Source organism: Varroa destructor, unplaced genomic scaffold (genome assembly GCF_002443255.2).
Source record: "Varroa destructor unplaced genomic scaffold, Vdes_3.0 BEIS01000006.1, whole genome shotgun sequence".
Taxonomy (NCBI): Eukaryota; Metazoa; Arthropoda; class Arachnida; order Mesostigmata; family Varroidae; genus Varroa; species Varroa destructor.
Genome location: NW_019211459.1, coordinates 12,657,109 through 12,669,557, shown reverse-complemented (window position 1 = coordinate 12,669,557; position 12,449 = coordinate 12,657,109). Strand labels below are relative to the sequence as shown.

At 40.2% G+C, this 12,449-nt stretch overlaps 1 protein-coding gene and 1 long non-coding RNA gene across 2 annotated transcripts; one reads left to right on the top strand and one right to left on the bottom strand.

Moving 5' to 3' along the window:
• Nucleotides 1-1,934: 1,934 nt before the first annotated feature.
• Nucleotides 1,935-3,287, bottom strand: LOC147754875 (uncharacterized). The gene is made up of 2 exons (XR_015329689.1): nt 2,769-3,287; nt 1,935-2,101 (listed from the first exon to the last, which is right to left on the bottom strand). It is a non-coding gene; the product is annotated as an uncharacterized LOC147754875 (long non-coding RNA).
• A 2,365-nt stretch (nt 3,288-5,652) lies between these two features.
• Nucleotides 5,653-10,841, top strand: LOC147754874 (uncharacterized). Its single transcript, XM_086992127.1, has 4 exons — nt 5,653-7,266; nt 7,990-8,224; nt 8,489-9,932; nt 10,703-10,841. Exons 1-3 carry the CDS (start codon nt 7,220-7,222, stop codon nt 8,612-8,614), a joined length of 408 nt encoding a protein of 135 aa, XP_086848253.1. The 5' UTR covers nt 5,653-7,219; the 3' UTR covers nt 8,615-9,932; nt 10,703-10,841.
• The last annotated feature ends 1,608 nt before the right edge of the window (nt 10,842-12,449 follow it).

Below are 12,449 nucleotides of genomic sequence, written 5' to 3'. Positions count from 1 at the left end.
ATATAGACCTTCCTCAGCTTACACCGCTCTCATCAGCGTTCAAAGGGAAACTACGATCTGACAAGCATTTAAATTCAATAAAGTAGACTAACAAATCAGATTAAATGCCAAAGCACCGCAAGTTGCACCTGCCCTTCTGAAATACATAACGAGTACCCAAAACACTCGATTGCACATTTCCATGTGCACTGTAGAGATACACTAAACGTAATTGCCCCTTTGCAAGATTACGCTTAGATCTTCGTCGTCCATTATGGGTGTAAACTACGCGGAGTACATAATAATGTTTTACTTCTGTTCTGGACCAATAAAACTTACTTTGCAGACTAAAAAGGATACGGGCATAAAACGCCCGACGCCTATAATATTCCGAAAACTAATCGACTGCCTTGGCTGAACCTATTTCTATCATTTCAAGCTGTCGTTTAACATGTAGTGTGGTACTTCCTTGATTTGCAGAGTGTACGGTTTTATCAGGACATAAGAAGGGATCTTGGAGTCTCCCCCGAAGGCTACTCGATAATTACGTACGGTAGCATCATCGCTGTGGTAAATTTCTTGACGCACGCTAGCATGGCTTCACCAAAAGAAGATCAAATTTACCAGAGCTACTTGGGCCTGAACATAACCACGCTCTGCCTTGAGACCGTAAAATGGCTCCTGAACCTGCCGTTTGTTTCGGTTCTTCACGTGCTTTGCTCGTGCGAACCATACAATTCTATTACAAAGTGTAGCCCATTGGAACTAATCTACGACCTTTCAATTTCTGTAATGATTATTTGCTTGCCCGAACGCTCATTCTCAAGACTGACAGTTCGCTCTTGAAGGCTAGGCCTTTTCATATTAGAGCTAGCCGACGGCTGACATCTATAGTCACTACTTTACGGAATATATACTAATTTTTTTCAAGGTGCTAACCAGTAAATCTCGTTTACAGTCATCGTCTCTTTTTTTTTTAGTATTTTCCATGGCAATGTAAAACCTTGACTAAAGTTGCTAAAAAATTTTTAACTGCAGAAGAACCCATTAGATTCAGAGCCATGTTCTTTAGGACTTTTTCCAAAGTTACCTTAACTTGGCATATTCGTAAGTGCAAACAAAATACATATTGACAAGATGTAAATCTGCACAGTTATACGCAATGAAAGCGATAAACTGGAATTGCGCAACATTGTCTTCATATTTTGAGTTTTACGTCCGGTTTCGCCGTCTGGAATTCCATCGGACGGTTCGCGCGCTTCCAGCATAAAATGAAGTTTGTCTGTGGCCGAGTCCGTACCTAAAATTCGTTTCCCACTAGGCTATCACGAGGACAATGCAACGTTATCTAGATGTCTAATCCTTTCCACTTTGGTAATGAAACAAGTAGTTTTTAACAACTCCTTAACACATATAAAACTTAACAATTTTGCAGAAGAAGAAAGTAACCCATATAAGATTTATACCCAGATGTTGCCGCAGTAAAGGTCTTGATTGCACTGCTCTATGCTATTACAGAAGCTGAAAATTGCGAAAGCGGCCAACCTACCAATTCGTGTATGTAACCTCAGTATGAGGATTCTTAAATAAAGCCGGAGCAGACAAAGCTGAAAGTATGTACATCGTGCTGTTTCAAGCCCGCGCCCTACCTCAGTGAATAGTGCGCCGCTTCTATGTTTAACCGCTTATACACTAATGCAGTTCTTGCAACGAGTTCAAAACAGATTTATGAAATGATCCAAGTGTATTTACTAATGTAATGCGACTGAAATGATATATCAATGTGAAACCTCTAATGGAACGCCTGGCCACTCTGGGAAATACGGTCCACAGATGACACCGTTTTGTCAAAACATCGGCGTGTCAGGCCCCTGACTGCGAAGATGACATTACCGCTCATGATTCGTCTTTAAGTAGAAGCTACATTTGTTTCATATGTTAAAAATAACTTTAGCAACAGCAAAGTACAAATTTATTGAATCTTTTCGAGATGACACAACTTCATTCATATTCTTGAACCTGGGTTGGAAGGATTTGAGTAGACAAACTTGCCCATTACGCATCAATCTCGCTTCGGTACAAATCAAGCGACTACCTGTATTATCAGTCTTCCTGTTTTTGCCTGAAGGTAACCATATTTTATCAGTGGTTAACGTTCCGTCGGTTAAAAAAAAAAACAGTAAATTTTCAGGGTTTTATACATTATTTGCCATTGGCAACGACTCTTCATAGTCAAGTCAAATTAAATTCGAAACCTGACGTTTTAGCGAGCGTCTGACTTCATGACCAATCTTCACTGCTTTACTTAAGAAGATAGATGTACATGAAAAACATACACAATGGTTCATGTAACATCAACACACTTCATTCATTCCAAGATGTCATAGACTATAAGAAAATTGTCTTTCTTCTTCAAAGGTCTAACTCAAAGACGACAACCGCAGAATATTGTCCAGTCACTAACACTTTTTAATTTGATTTGAACCTATAGAAACACGTTGATTCGTACTACTCGGTAAGCATATCTATTTGAATAGATAATAGAAATTTATTCTTTTCGTTTTATCAATCAAGATATGTTAGTAACCGTTCAAAGAACATAAAACATTTTCCTACAATTGCACAAATACTATAACGAAGCTTCGTAAGGTTATTCAGCTACTGCACTATTTTTGTTATGCGAGTACTTTAATCCGTTCTTGTTCTGCCACTACCGCAACATTACATTTGGCTCTTTGAAGATAAGATGATGCTGTCTTCTCTTATAAAATTCGTTCATGTTTACGTACATATACAGAGCGCGCGTTGTGAGCTCGTTTCTTCCGCTTCTAAATGGTGGCAGATACAAAAAATTGTTGCCACGAGGTGTAAAACCCCATTGAAGAGAGCTGTTTATGGACATGCGTGCTGTTGAGGGCAACGATGCGGTCGAAAAGATAATAGCTAAGCAAGTTCTCATTCACCTTTTGGGCCTGTGGACTCAACAAAATAGAGCTACCGGCACAGGTACTCGCATTAGCTATGAACATATGTTGATCGAACGTCCTGAATATGTTTATTCTTTACTAGAACAGAACAATAGTGAGCTAGATCCGATAAGGTCTGCAAGATATAATGATCGCAGGACCGAGTGCATGATCCACATGTCGGTTCAGGACAGCTGTAACCTTTTGATGCCGTGTCAACACGTTGAAACTAGTTCACATATAGATCAGGCGCGAACTTGGGCGCGAGATCCTTCTCTCCAGTCGTTTTTCTAGCCACTGCAGTAGTTCGAAGCAATGTATTTGCTTCGATTCACGCGGTGTGGTGTTTGCCAATGCAGGTAGGTTGGCATTTACTCTATAACACCTGTGCCTATTCACGTTGAACTTTACCGATGTATAAATCATGGCTTCAGAAATTCTATAGCAACATGCATTGTTGTCGGGACTCAACGTAACGAGGCTTGGCTCTCTACTACTAGCGATCTTAATTCTTTTAGTCAACATATAAGATCATAAATAAATAGATAAATACGATTAATCATTTACTACTATAAACCAATACCTGAGCAGCACCGTCAGACATTCGTTTTCGAGCGCACACGATCCATAATAATTTTGATCCTTGTCTATAGCGTTGTGGGAGGAATAGTTGAACGCGTAATTTCTATACCGGCGATACATTTAATCAATTCCGCGGGTTTTTTTCTTCTGTAGAGTATTTCTAGCTAGCAAACGCTGTCATGACTTGACTTCATGCTTCGAAGGACTAGTTCCGATTTCAGCGGGTCATTAATTAATCGGAGCGTCATTTCAATGGAACCCTTGAAACTTCATTCTGTCATGTGCCCCAAACGACATCATTTTCGTTCCCGTTTAAATGGCCGTTAAAAAAGTACTATTATTCATAAACGATCTAAATATTTCCTGCGTCAATCTAACATCTTTATTGAAGGTTATGACCTGCTCGATCATTTTGTTGGGGTATTACAGGTAACTGCAGATATCACAAGGGGTCGACAACAGCACCAATTTAATATACAATATACGAACCACAATCATACAGAGTTTTCAATATATAATAAAGTAATAAAATCATGTTATCTATTATTATTACATTCACACTATCACAGCATCTGCTGTCAGTAAATGCTGCACAAAACTGCATCATTCCCCTCAGTAACGTGCGTTTCACTAAGTGCCCCATACGCATTGAGGACTGAATCTCAGCGATCGTTACGTCATGCGGCTATTAGTTATGGAGTTTTCTCTCATCAGCGTCAACTTTTGAAGAACTTCCATCACATGGTTCTCATTAAAACGTGCAATTTGTCGCACAGATCTGTTCAGAACGAAAGATTCAAATTGTATGGCGCAAGCTTGATGAAACGATACCTAGGATTAATTGATTCCAAGGATAAACGTGGATTACTTTTTTGACTGTATCGTATGTATTGTCTATATCCTTTCAAAGTTGTCTTTTACAAGCATACACTTGCGGAACTAATTTACATTGCTAAAGGCATAACCGAACTCAAGTTCCTGTATTTAGCCAAACAATTTTTCGGTTTCTCTTTCATTTTCGTCTATCGAGCCAACTTGTATAGATTTCATCTCTAATTTTTTATTACTAAAAGTGGCCTTATTCAATGCTCGGTTGATGCAACGTAACGACTGATCCTTTAGCAGGGAAATCGTTATTAACAGTGAAATATGGACTGGCACGCTGTCGTCCTTGAAACTCACAAGGCGGTCTCATAAAGTGGTCGCTGTTTACGCTAAGTGCAGTCAAGCAGTTTTTTGAGATTTGCTAGGACTGCTTTTTGGTGATAATAGAATAGACGAACGAAAAATTGTTATAGTACTGTCAATGACGATTTCTCATTATATACACGTTTATATATATATATATATATATATATATATATATATATATATATAAGGTTGTGAAGGTACTTCCCAAAAAAAGAATCGGCTTTTATATCACGGAAGTTAGTGAATTTACCTGCGTGAAATATCGACACTTTTTTAAAGTGTCTTTGGGTCCCCATCGGTACTAAGCGCTTAGAACCTTACATGACTTGAAAACGTTTCAATCAATAAATAGATCATCAGCAAATAAATCAATAGAGTAACTAATTCGTCCAGTTTGCTCTTTATGGACACTAAAGGTTCGACTTGTTGATCTTTTCTTAAGATTAAGGTAGACGTTATTTAGGTCGAACTTCGAAGCTGCGTTAGTAAGTCACTGTATTTCGTGAATAGGGTTCGCCGATGAGATTAGATAATTAGAAAGTAGAGTAACTGATTGACCCTTGCGTACCTACAATAGTTGTCAGCGATTTTCTCCATAAGTCCTTCTGTTTAAAATCACACATTACTCGCCGCTCGGCAGGACATTTTCAGAGGCCATTTGATGTTTTCTAATTAATTTTCGAATAAAGTGAATTTGTTCGGTTGTCAATACCTGTGTATGCGAAGCGATTTCGGTCGACTCAAAATGGTTATCTCACATTGAGTTCGTTGATGAGTCGATAGCCAAGGGAGCGCTGATTGGGGACGGCCGATTGTTCGACAGTCATACTCTGCTCGTTATGCACGGTCATAAGCATCGGTTGCTTCTGCCCGATTTCGAACGAAGGCGAGGTCTCTCACCCCTTTACAGCAGGTATGGCCTTCTAGCAATATTCAAGACGAAAAACTACGCTGCCGTGTACGACTAAACCGCATCTAGAAATGTATGCGACAACTTGCGCTAATTTTTACGATAAATATCAGAGAAAATGGCAGACGATTCGCATGGTCAGAGTTATGGGCTGGAACTACGTATGTTGAAGTAGAGTCTAAGCAACGATTGCTCTGACTTTATAATCAGTACACTTTTTCTCGTTGGTAAAGTAAAATAACTTGATAATTTTTTTAGCTATGACGTAAGAAAAGATCTCTTAACAAGAGATTTATATCAAGTCCTCATAAACATAGTGTATTAAGCTAACCGATCATTGTAACGGAGAAAATGATTTCCGACCATTGAATTATGAAAAACGCTAAATAATTAATTTATTGTTTTTTCTTTTTTTTTTTATAGAAAGATTTCCCTTTAAGTCCCTCACGCTTTTTCTTAGTAACAGTATTTAGCAAGACGAAATGTCCATGTAGCTAGTAATTTATTCTTCCTTCTTTAAATAGTAAAAATACATTCGTTAAGGCACATTTTAATATCAAATATAATATAACGTTAATGCGGCATATATATAGCGTCAACCAACTGCAGACGATCAGGAGGTTGCGGTGGTGCTGAGACCCGTAGCCATAGCCGAAGTCGTTCGAGTATGCCAGCAGTATGCCTTACCCAGCAAAAGAGGAAAAAGCGTGAAAGAAAGCTCCGCAAATAAAAAAAAATATATACCTCTTCTTTGCCTTTATAATCTATTTTCTATGTTTATCAAATGGTCCTGCTGTAACACAGGAGTGAAACAAGTCCATAGACGCCTGGTGCTGAAAAGTATCAAAAAGAAGCAAACAGCATTAACGCGTTGTTGCGCTGATTCAGTTTTCAAGACCCCCTTTTTAAATATCCGAATACAATTATAGACCAATAATGAATTTCAACTTAGATCTGATAGAACAGTGTACATGAAACTGATTGTGATGAAATTGATTTTGCAAAACCGATGACACACACCGTAACATATACACTTGTTTAGGAGTGTGGTGTAAGAGCTTACGTAGGTCAAATTCGCGACCTTATCCATTCTCTTGGCTATACGGTAAGCACAGTATGTTGTAGGTTAATAAGTTAGTAACTTTTTTTTCACACTGTTACAGCAAATGCTAAACCCACGCGTTTCAACAATGACGACTGCCCTATCGATGATGCTAACGTTTCTCTCTTGGATATCGTTTCCTTTAAAGAGCCCGATATACAAGCCTTTGCAATCATACTGTGCCCTCTCGCTTGTACCATAAAGTAAAACAATCACTTTGGCTTAAGCCTATACACGTGTCGCGTGGTAGAGCTGGAATCTAGATCAAATCTAGCTAGCAAAAAAAAAGCTAGAAGCAATTCTACTATTCGAGCAGTCTCAATAAATTACTTTATCATTCATCAGTGTTTTTTTATGTAGGATGTTCTCATTGGAGGTTACAGTTCGCTCGATTAACGATCCGGAAGTTCTGCAAATTGAAGCGGCTGTTAAAGTACCCTCTTCAATGGTACAAGAAAATGGTGTGTGTGTTCAACCGACCCTACGGTGATGCTTCGGGCGGCAGCCTCAGTTTGTCAATGGCGGACACATCGAAGGTACACCAACGCCGCATTCGACGTGACCCGTATACTTTGTTTGTGCTTATAGTACATTCAGTCTCGTTGCCGAAAGCCACTTAGTTTTTCGCCTCGTGTTCTAGACGTGTAATTCGCACTGAACTGACGTTCGAAATAGGGTAGTTAGTTTATTCGATTCTACAATGCGTTGATCGCCAGAGTCTATCCTTAACGAGATTTTCTGGTTTGTATCACTACGGGAACACTACTTTCTCTTATGTTTTGTCACACGCATTAACGTGAAGTCTATGGCATTGGCGGTTCTTTAAGGACATAAGACTTTTAGCTCTCTGGGCCCCAGACATTTAATCGGCCAAATCACGGGCGCCACGCCCTACTGTTTTCAATAGTGGGGACTTGCATAATATATAGCTAAGTATTTATAAATGCATCATTGTATCTGCGTATTACTATTCTTAGCAATTGGACGTGCCGACATTTATAGAGAGAACGGCCGTGAACTTCACGATCTGTTATGCATAAAATATACTTGAGTATATTCTCGCTTAATTATTTTTACTTCAGGTGCTCCACATTAGCTGACAAGAGAAGCAGAGCGCCTCATATCTGTCGACAGGTGTATCATATTATTGGTTAATATTGATTTTTCATTGAAGTATCATTTGTCCTCCAAATCGCGGTTATAATTTACTTATGCCAGCATTTTTCTGCATAATGATGCACCCTTTTCAAATGACGTAGATATTTCTCTGAGTTCATTTCTAAAACAGACCGCCATAAACAGGCTGCTGAGACGCCAGCGCCACCACACGTTCCTGGAGATACACTGCCAGACCCAGCAAAGGCCTGTTGGCACCAGTCTATCTCTCAAGATGCTCAATGCCCTTCAATGCCGCTTCAAATGATCCTAAAGCTTTGCAATGGCAGCTCGATATCTCGCCAGCGTTTCTGGAAGACGGGTATACAAATGAAGCAGGTGTATGAAATGATATTGTTGTTATCTTTTTGCCCAAACGTGAAAAATCTAGCTAGATAACTTTTAATGGAAATTAACATTTGGCGTACAAGGTTTTAAGGTTGTTAGAACTTGCAATCATTCGATCACCGTATTCCAGTTCATACTCTCTTTGTTTACATCAACGTGCTTGCTGTTACTATGTACTATTTGCATGCACTACGAATGATATCAGAACACGGTACTATTTTCTGAGCTGAAATAAGATCTTCATCGCCATCTCAGCCATCACTGGCTTTTCAGAGTCTTAGGTTACCACTTTCGGAACTATGTTCTTTATCCCCGGCTACGAAAGCACATCCTAAACGTTCCTCGGCGCCTCCATCACCTACGCACAACATCAAAACCTAAAACCCTGTTGATGAGTGATCACGTACGAACTGTTGCGTCAGATCTGCCAACATCGTCCTTATCAGAGAGCGGCATTTTTTGAAAGCAAACCACGACCAACTGCATGGAAACGCCCAAGCACTAGAGAAGTGCAACTTCTCAGAAGGAGCTTTCAAAAGATCGCTCACAACCCAGTCTTCCATTCTGACCCAAAAACTAGGTGAGCTGGAAAGAAAAATTGAATTATTCGCATGATTCGTAAAAATCGTCCATCACACGGGCTTCGTCAGCTAGCGTACACACGCTAATTTGAATTTCGGTTAAGTAAAGCTAAAACCGCACTCTGATAAAGCAAATACCAGAAATGGCACAAGCAGTATCATGTTTATATTAAGCTGAACTTAAGCGTACGTTCAAGCGGCCTGTAGTTTCTAGCTGCAAAAGAAGCTGCGGTTTCAAGCCTACTCGTGGAAAATATTGTCGTGTTTCTCTAAAAGAAAAGATCGTTCTTTATTTTTCGAGAAAAAAGTAAATTTTAAAAATTAGCATATTGTTGTATTCGATAAACATAGCTGTGTCTGTGCCTTTGTCCGCGACAAAGTCGAGCCCCTCTAACCAGTTTTTTTCCAGTGGCGTGTGACCAAATCACGTAGGTGATATTGCTTCTATTGGGAACAGTACGAATATACATTTGTTTACGGGAAAGCATGGTTAAAAGTGTATAGTCCTCTCTGATCTTCAATAAGTAAGTTACCCAGCAATAAAAATTAAGCATCTCTCTAGGCTAGCTACTCAAACTACTGCCTGTTGTGAAGGTATAATTTATTCTCTTTCCAAGTACTTGCTTAGAAGTATTTCGAAAGATAGAAGCGTACATTTTTAGTCGTCATTTGGAGAAACATTTTCGAGCGTTTCGAGTGTTCTAGGCCCATTAAGTGAGTACGCTTAAAATTGTGTAGAAAATTGCTAAGATATAAATGATAAAAAGTATAATTTGCTATTTATCAACAAGGGACAACTGAATGAGATCCTTGACAGAATCAGTAGCAGTTAATTACTAATTAACATGATACAGCCATTTGTAAAGCCTATAGTATAAACAGCTGGTCATTCAAACGTTTCATTCAACATTCAAAAGTAATTTTTTTTTCGGATAACACTAATTTAATTAATAGGCCTTTATCTATAATCCTAGCATTGCAACTGTACGATAACCATCCTCGAGAAAGTCGTTGCCCCTTGACTCGATCTCGAATGAAAATACGTCAGTTTCGTGCAACCCTTGTAGCGACGAGGTTTTAGGATTAGGGCTGGTCGATATGTCCCATTGTAGTTGCAGGTAGGACCAGTTTACTTCACTATAGAGCTGTCGTCCGGATTATTATGGGACAGTATGATCATATATAATTATTGATTATCACCGTATGTATTGCATAACGATCTTAAAGAATTACTGTTGACTTCAGTGTACCTGGTGCCATCAAGAAATGTGGCATTCAGAAACCCTTCGGAAACCTATTAGTGCTTCTGTTTGCATATATGTATTATATTGCGTTCTTTGCGGAACAATCATCAGACTCATATCTCTATATAACGACCTATATAAATGCGTATTTTGTACTTAGCCTAGCGAGAAATGTATAATTTGTAAATTAATTGTGAAGATTTGATCTTTAACAGGTATAGTACGTCAGGCTACACGATGAAAAGTACTTTTAGTGATTTAGAGTAGCTTCGTATATTTTTATATACACCCACATTTTTTTGTGTTGTCGCAACAGTTTATGGAAGCATAATTCTCTATAAATTCAAGCACAGGAAGCATCATGCAATATAACAGTTCAAGTACAACATATATGTTTTAATCTATAACATACAGTATATGAAGTAATCATTAGTGGGCCTCTGGATCACTTATAGCTTCATTTTTCAAAATAGCCTAGTTGTCACCTTTTTTTTATTACTATTATGACAAAATGAACAGAGTCGTTTTCAATATGCTTACAAGTGTAAACGGTTATTATTGCGTTTGAACAGATCTTTATTACCTCTCAATATATCGTTATTCGTTCTCTTTTTCATTCTTTTTTATGACTCTATCCTTTTAAGTTTACCAGACATCAACCAGCTTGCGAACATGATCTTTTCACGGAACAGTAACTATCGTGCTAGCCAAACGCTCGCTTTTGCTGCATCTCTTAACTACCCAACGTCACGACTGTGCGAGTCTATTATCAACTTTGCCTCGAGCTAGCCTAATGTACCAGCGGTGTCGTTGCCGTAACCAGCCTTTCTAATTTTTCAGCTCTCTAATTCTACGCAGTGTTCTTTCATTGAGTAGAAATTCATTCATGTACTGTGTGTTTCGCTGCTCAACATGATCCTATGCTTGTAACATTCATTAGCACCATATGTATGATGGGGAAAGCTGTAGGACCCGCTGTTCCGTACAGCGAAAACATCGAGGACTAACATAAATAGATTCATGTGAATTATAATAGGTACGTAGAGTTAAAGTGCATATGCGTGTTGAAACTATTAATGTATATTAAGGTCTACTCAGTGTCAATTCTAATTTCGACGCATAAAAGAAGTTCTGACCCCACTGAAATCGAAAAATCAGAGAAACAGATCGCCGATATTGTCGTCATTTTTTCTATGCGGTTTCGCTCTTCTCTATAACCTGTACATCTCTTTCCGATCCGTTGCCTCGCACTGCGCTGGTTAGGTCCCGCAGCAGTAGCGTCGTCTGCTTTTTTGTTGTTATTTTCCATAATCCTGTTAGCCTGTAGCCAATCGCTTGACCTGCCTGTCTGTCTGTATGTTTGTTTATTTTGCTCGGTTTGTCCACCTCGGCCGCTGGCGTTCGCACGGCTGTTCGTCATATTACAACTCGAACACCACATATAGGCGGGACACAGGCAGACCGTCACATGTGCTTATCCCTAGACACAGACTACCGAGCCACCTATTATGCCAGATACCGACTGACAAAAATACGGGCACGAAGACCGATACAGCCGCTGCAAAATCTGCAGTACTATTGTGCTATGGCTGTTGCCGTTCTGTCGTGTGCTGTTCTGATCCACAAAAATCTTAGCAGACCAACTCTCCATCCAGCGACTGACGATAACGACATCGACAACTGACCACTCTGCTTACCGTGGCCACAACTGCCGCCGTCGCTATTGTTACCCCTGCTGCTTGCTAACTACGCAGTGTATTGCGTGATGATAAAGGCAGAGCAGAGCAGAACAGAACATAACACGGCAGCCGTGACGTCCTACTGACGACAAACGAATGGTCTTGTAAGACTCGATGCTGTAGGAAACAGTGAGTGAAAAGCGGCAGGCCGCCGGGGTCGAACAGCCAAACACTCCGACAGCGAGACAGGGCGTAAGTCAGTTCAACCTTTGAACAGCGTTCGTCCGTCGGCCTGCTGGTTGGCATGCTGCTCTGTGTGTCTGGCACTGGCATGTGAGAGCAGGCCGCAGTAATACTACTAGTATTGGCGGATGTAGCAGCGATCTTTTCCTCCTCGGTAGTCCCAGTGTGATGGGCGGCTGCTTGCGTAGCAGTCGCCGACGTACAGACGGGAACGTGCCGCCGTTTCGCTGGTTTGTCGCTTCGTGTCGTCGTCATCGCCACCGTCGTGTGGCCAACGCCAACGCCAGCGAAATCCGGCCAATAAACTTTGTGCTGCCGCTGCTGTTGTATAGCCTCACTTCTATTAGCTCTCATAGATAAACTGGTTTATTAAAGCTGCTGTCGGTCGGATTAGTGGCAGCCAAACCTAGCAGCGGCGGCGGCGGCGGCGGCGGCGGCGGCTGGGTCTCGCTCTGTCGTTGTGGGCCTG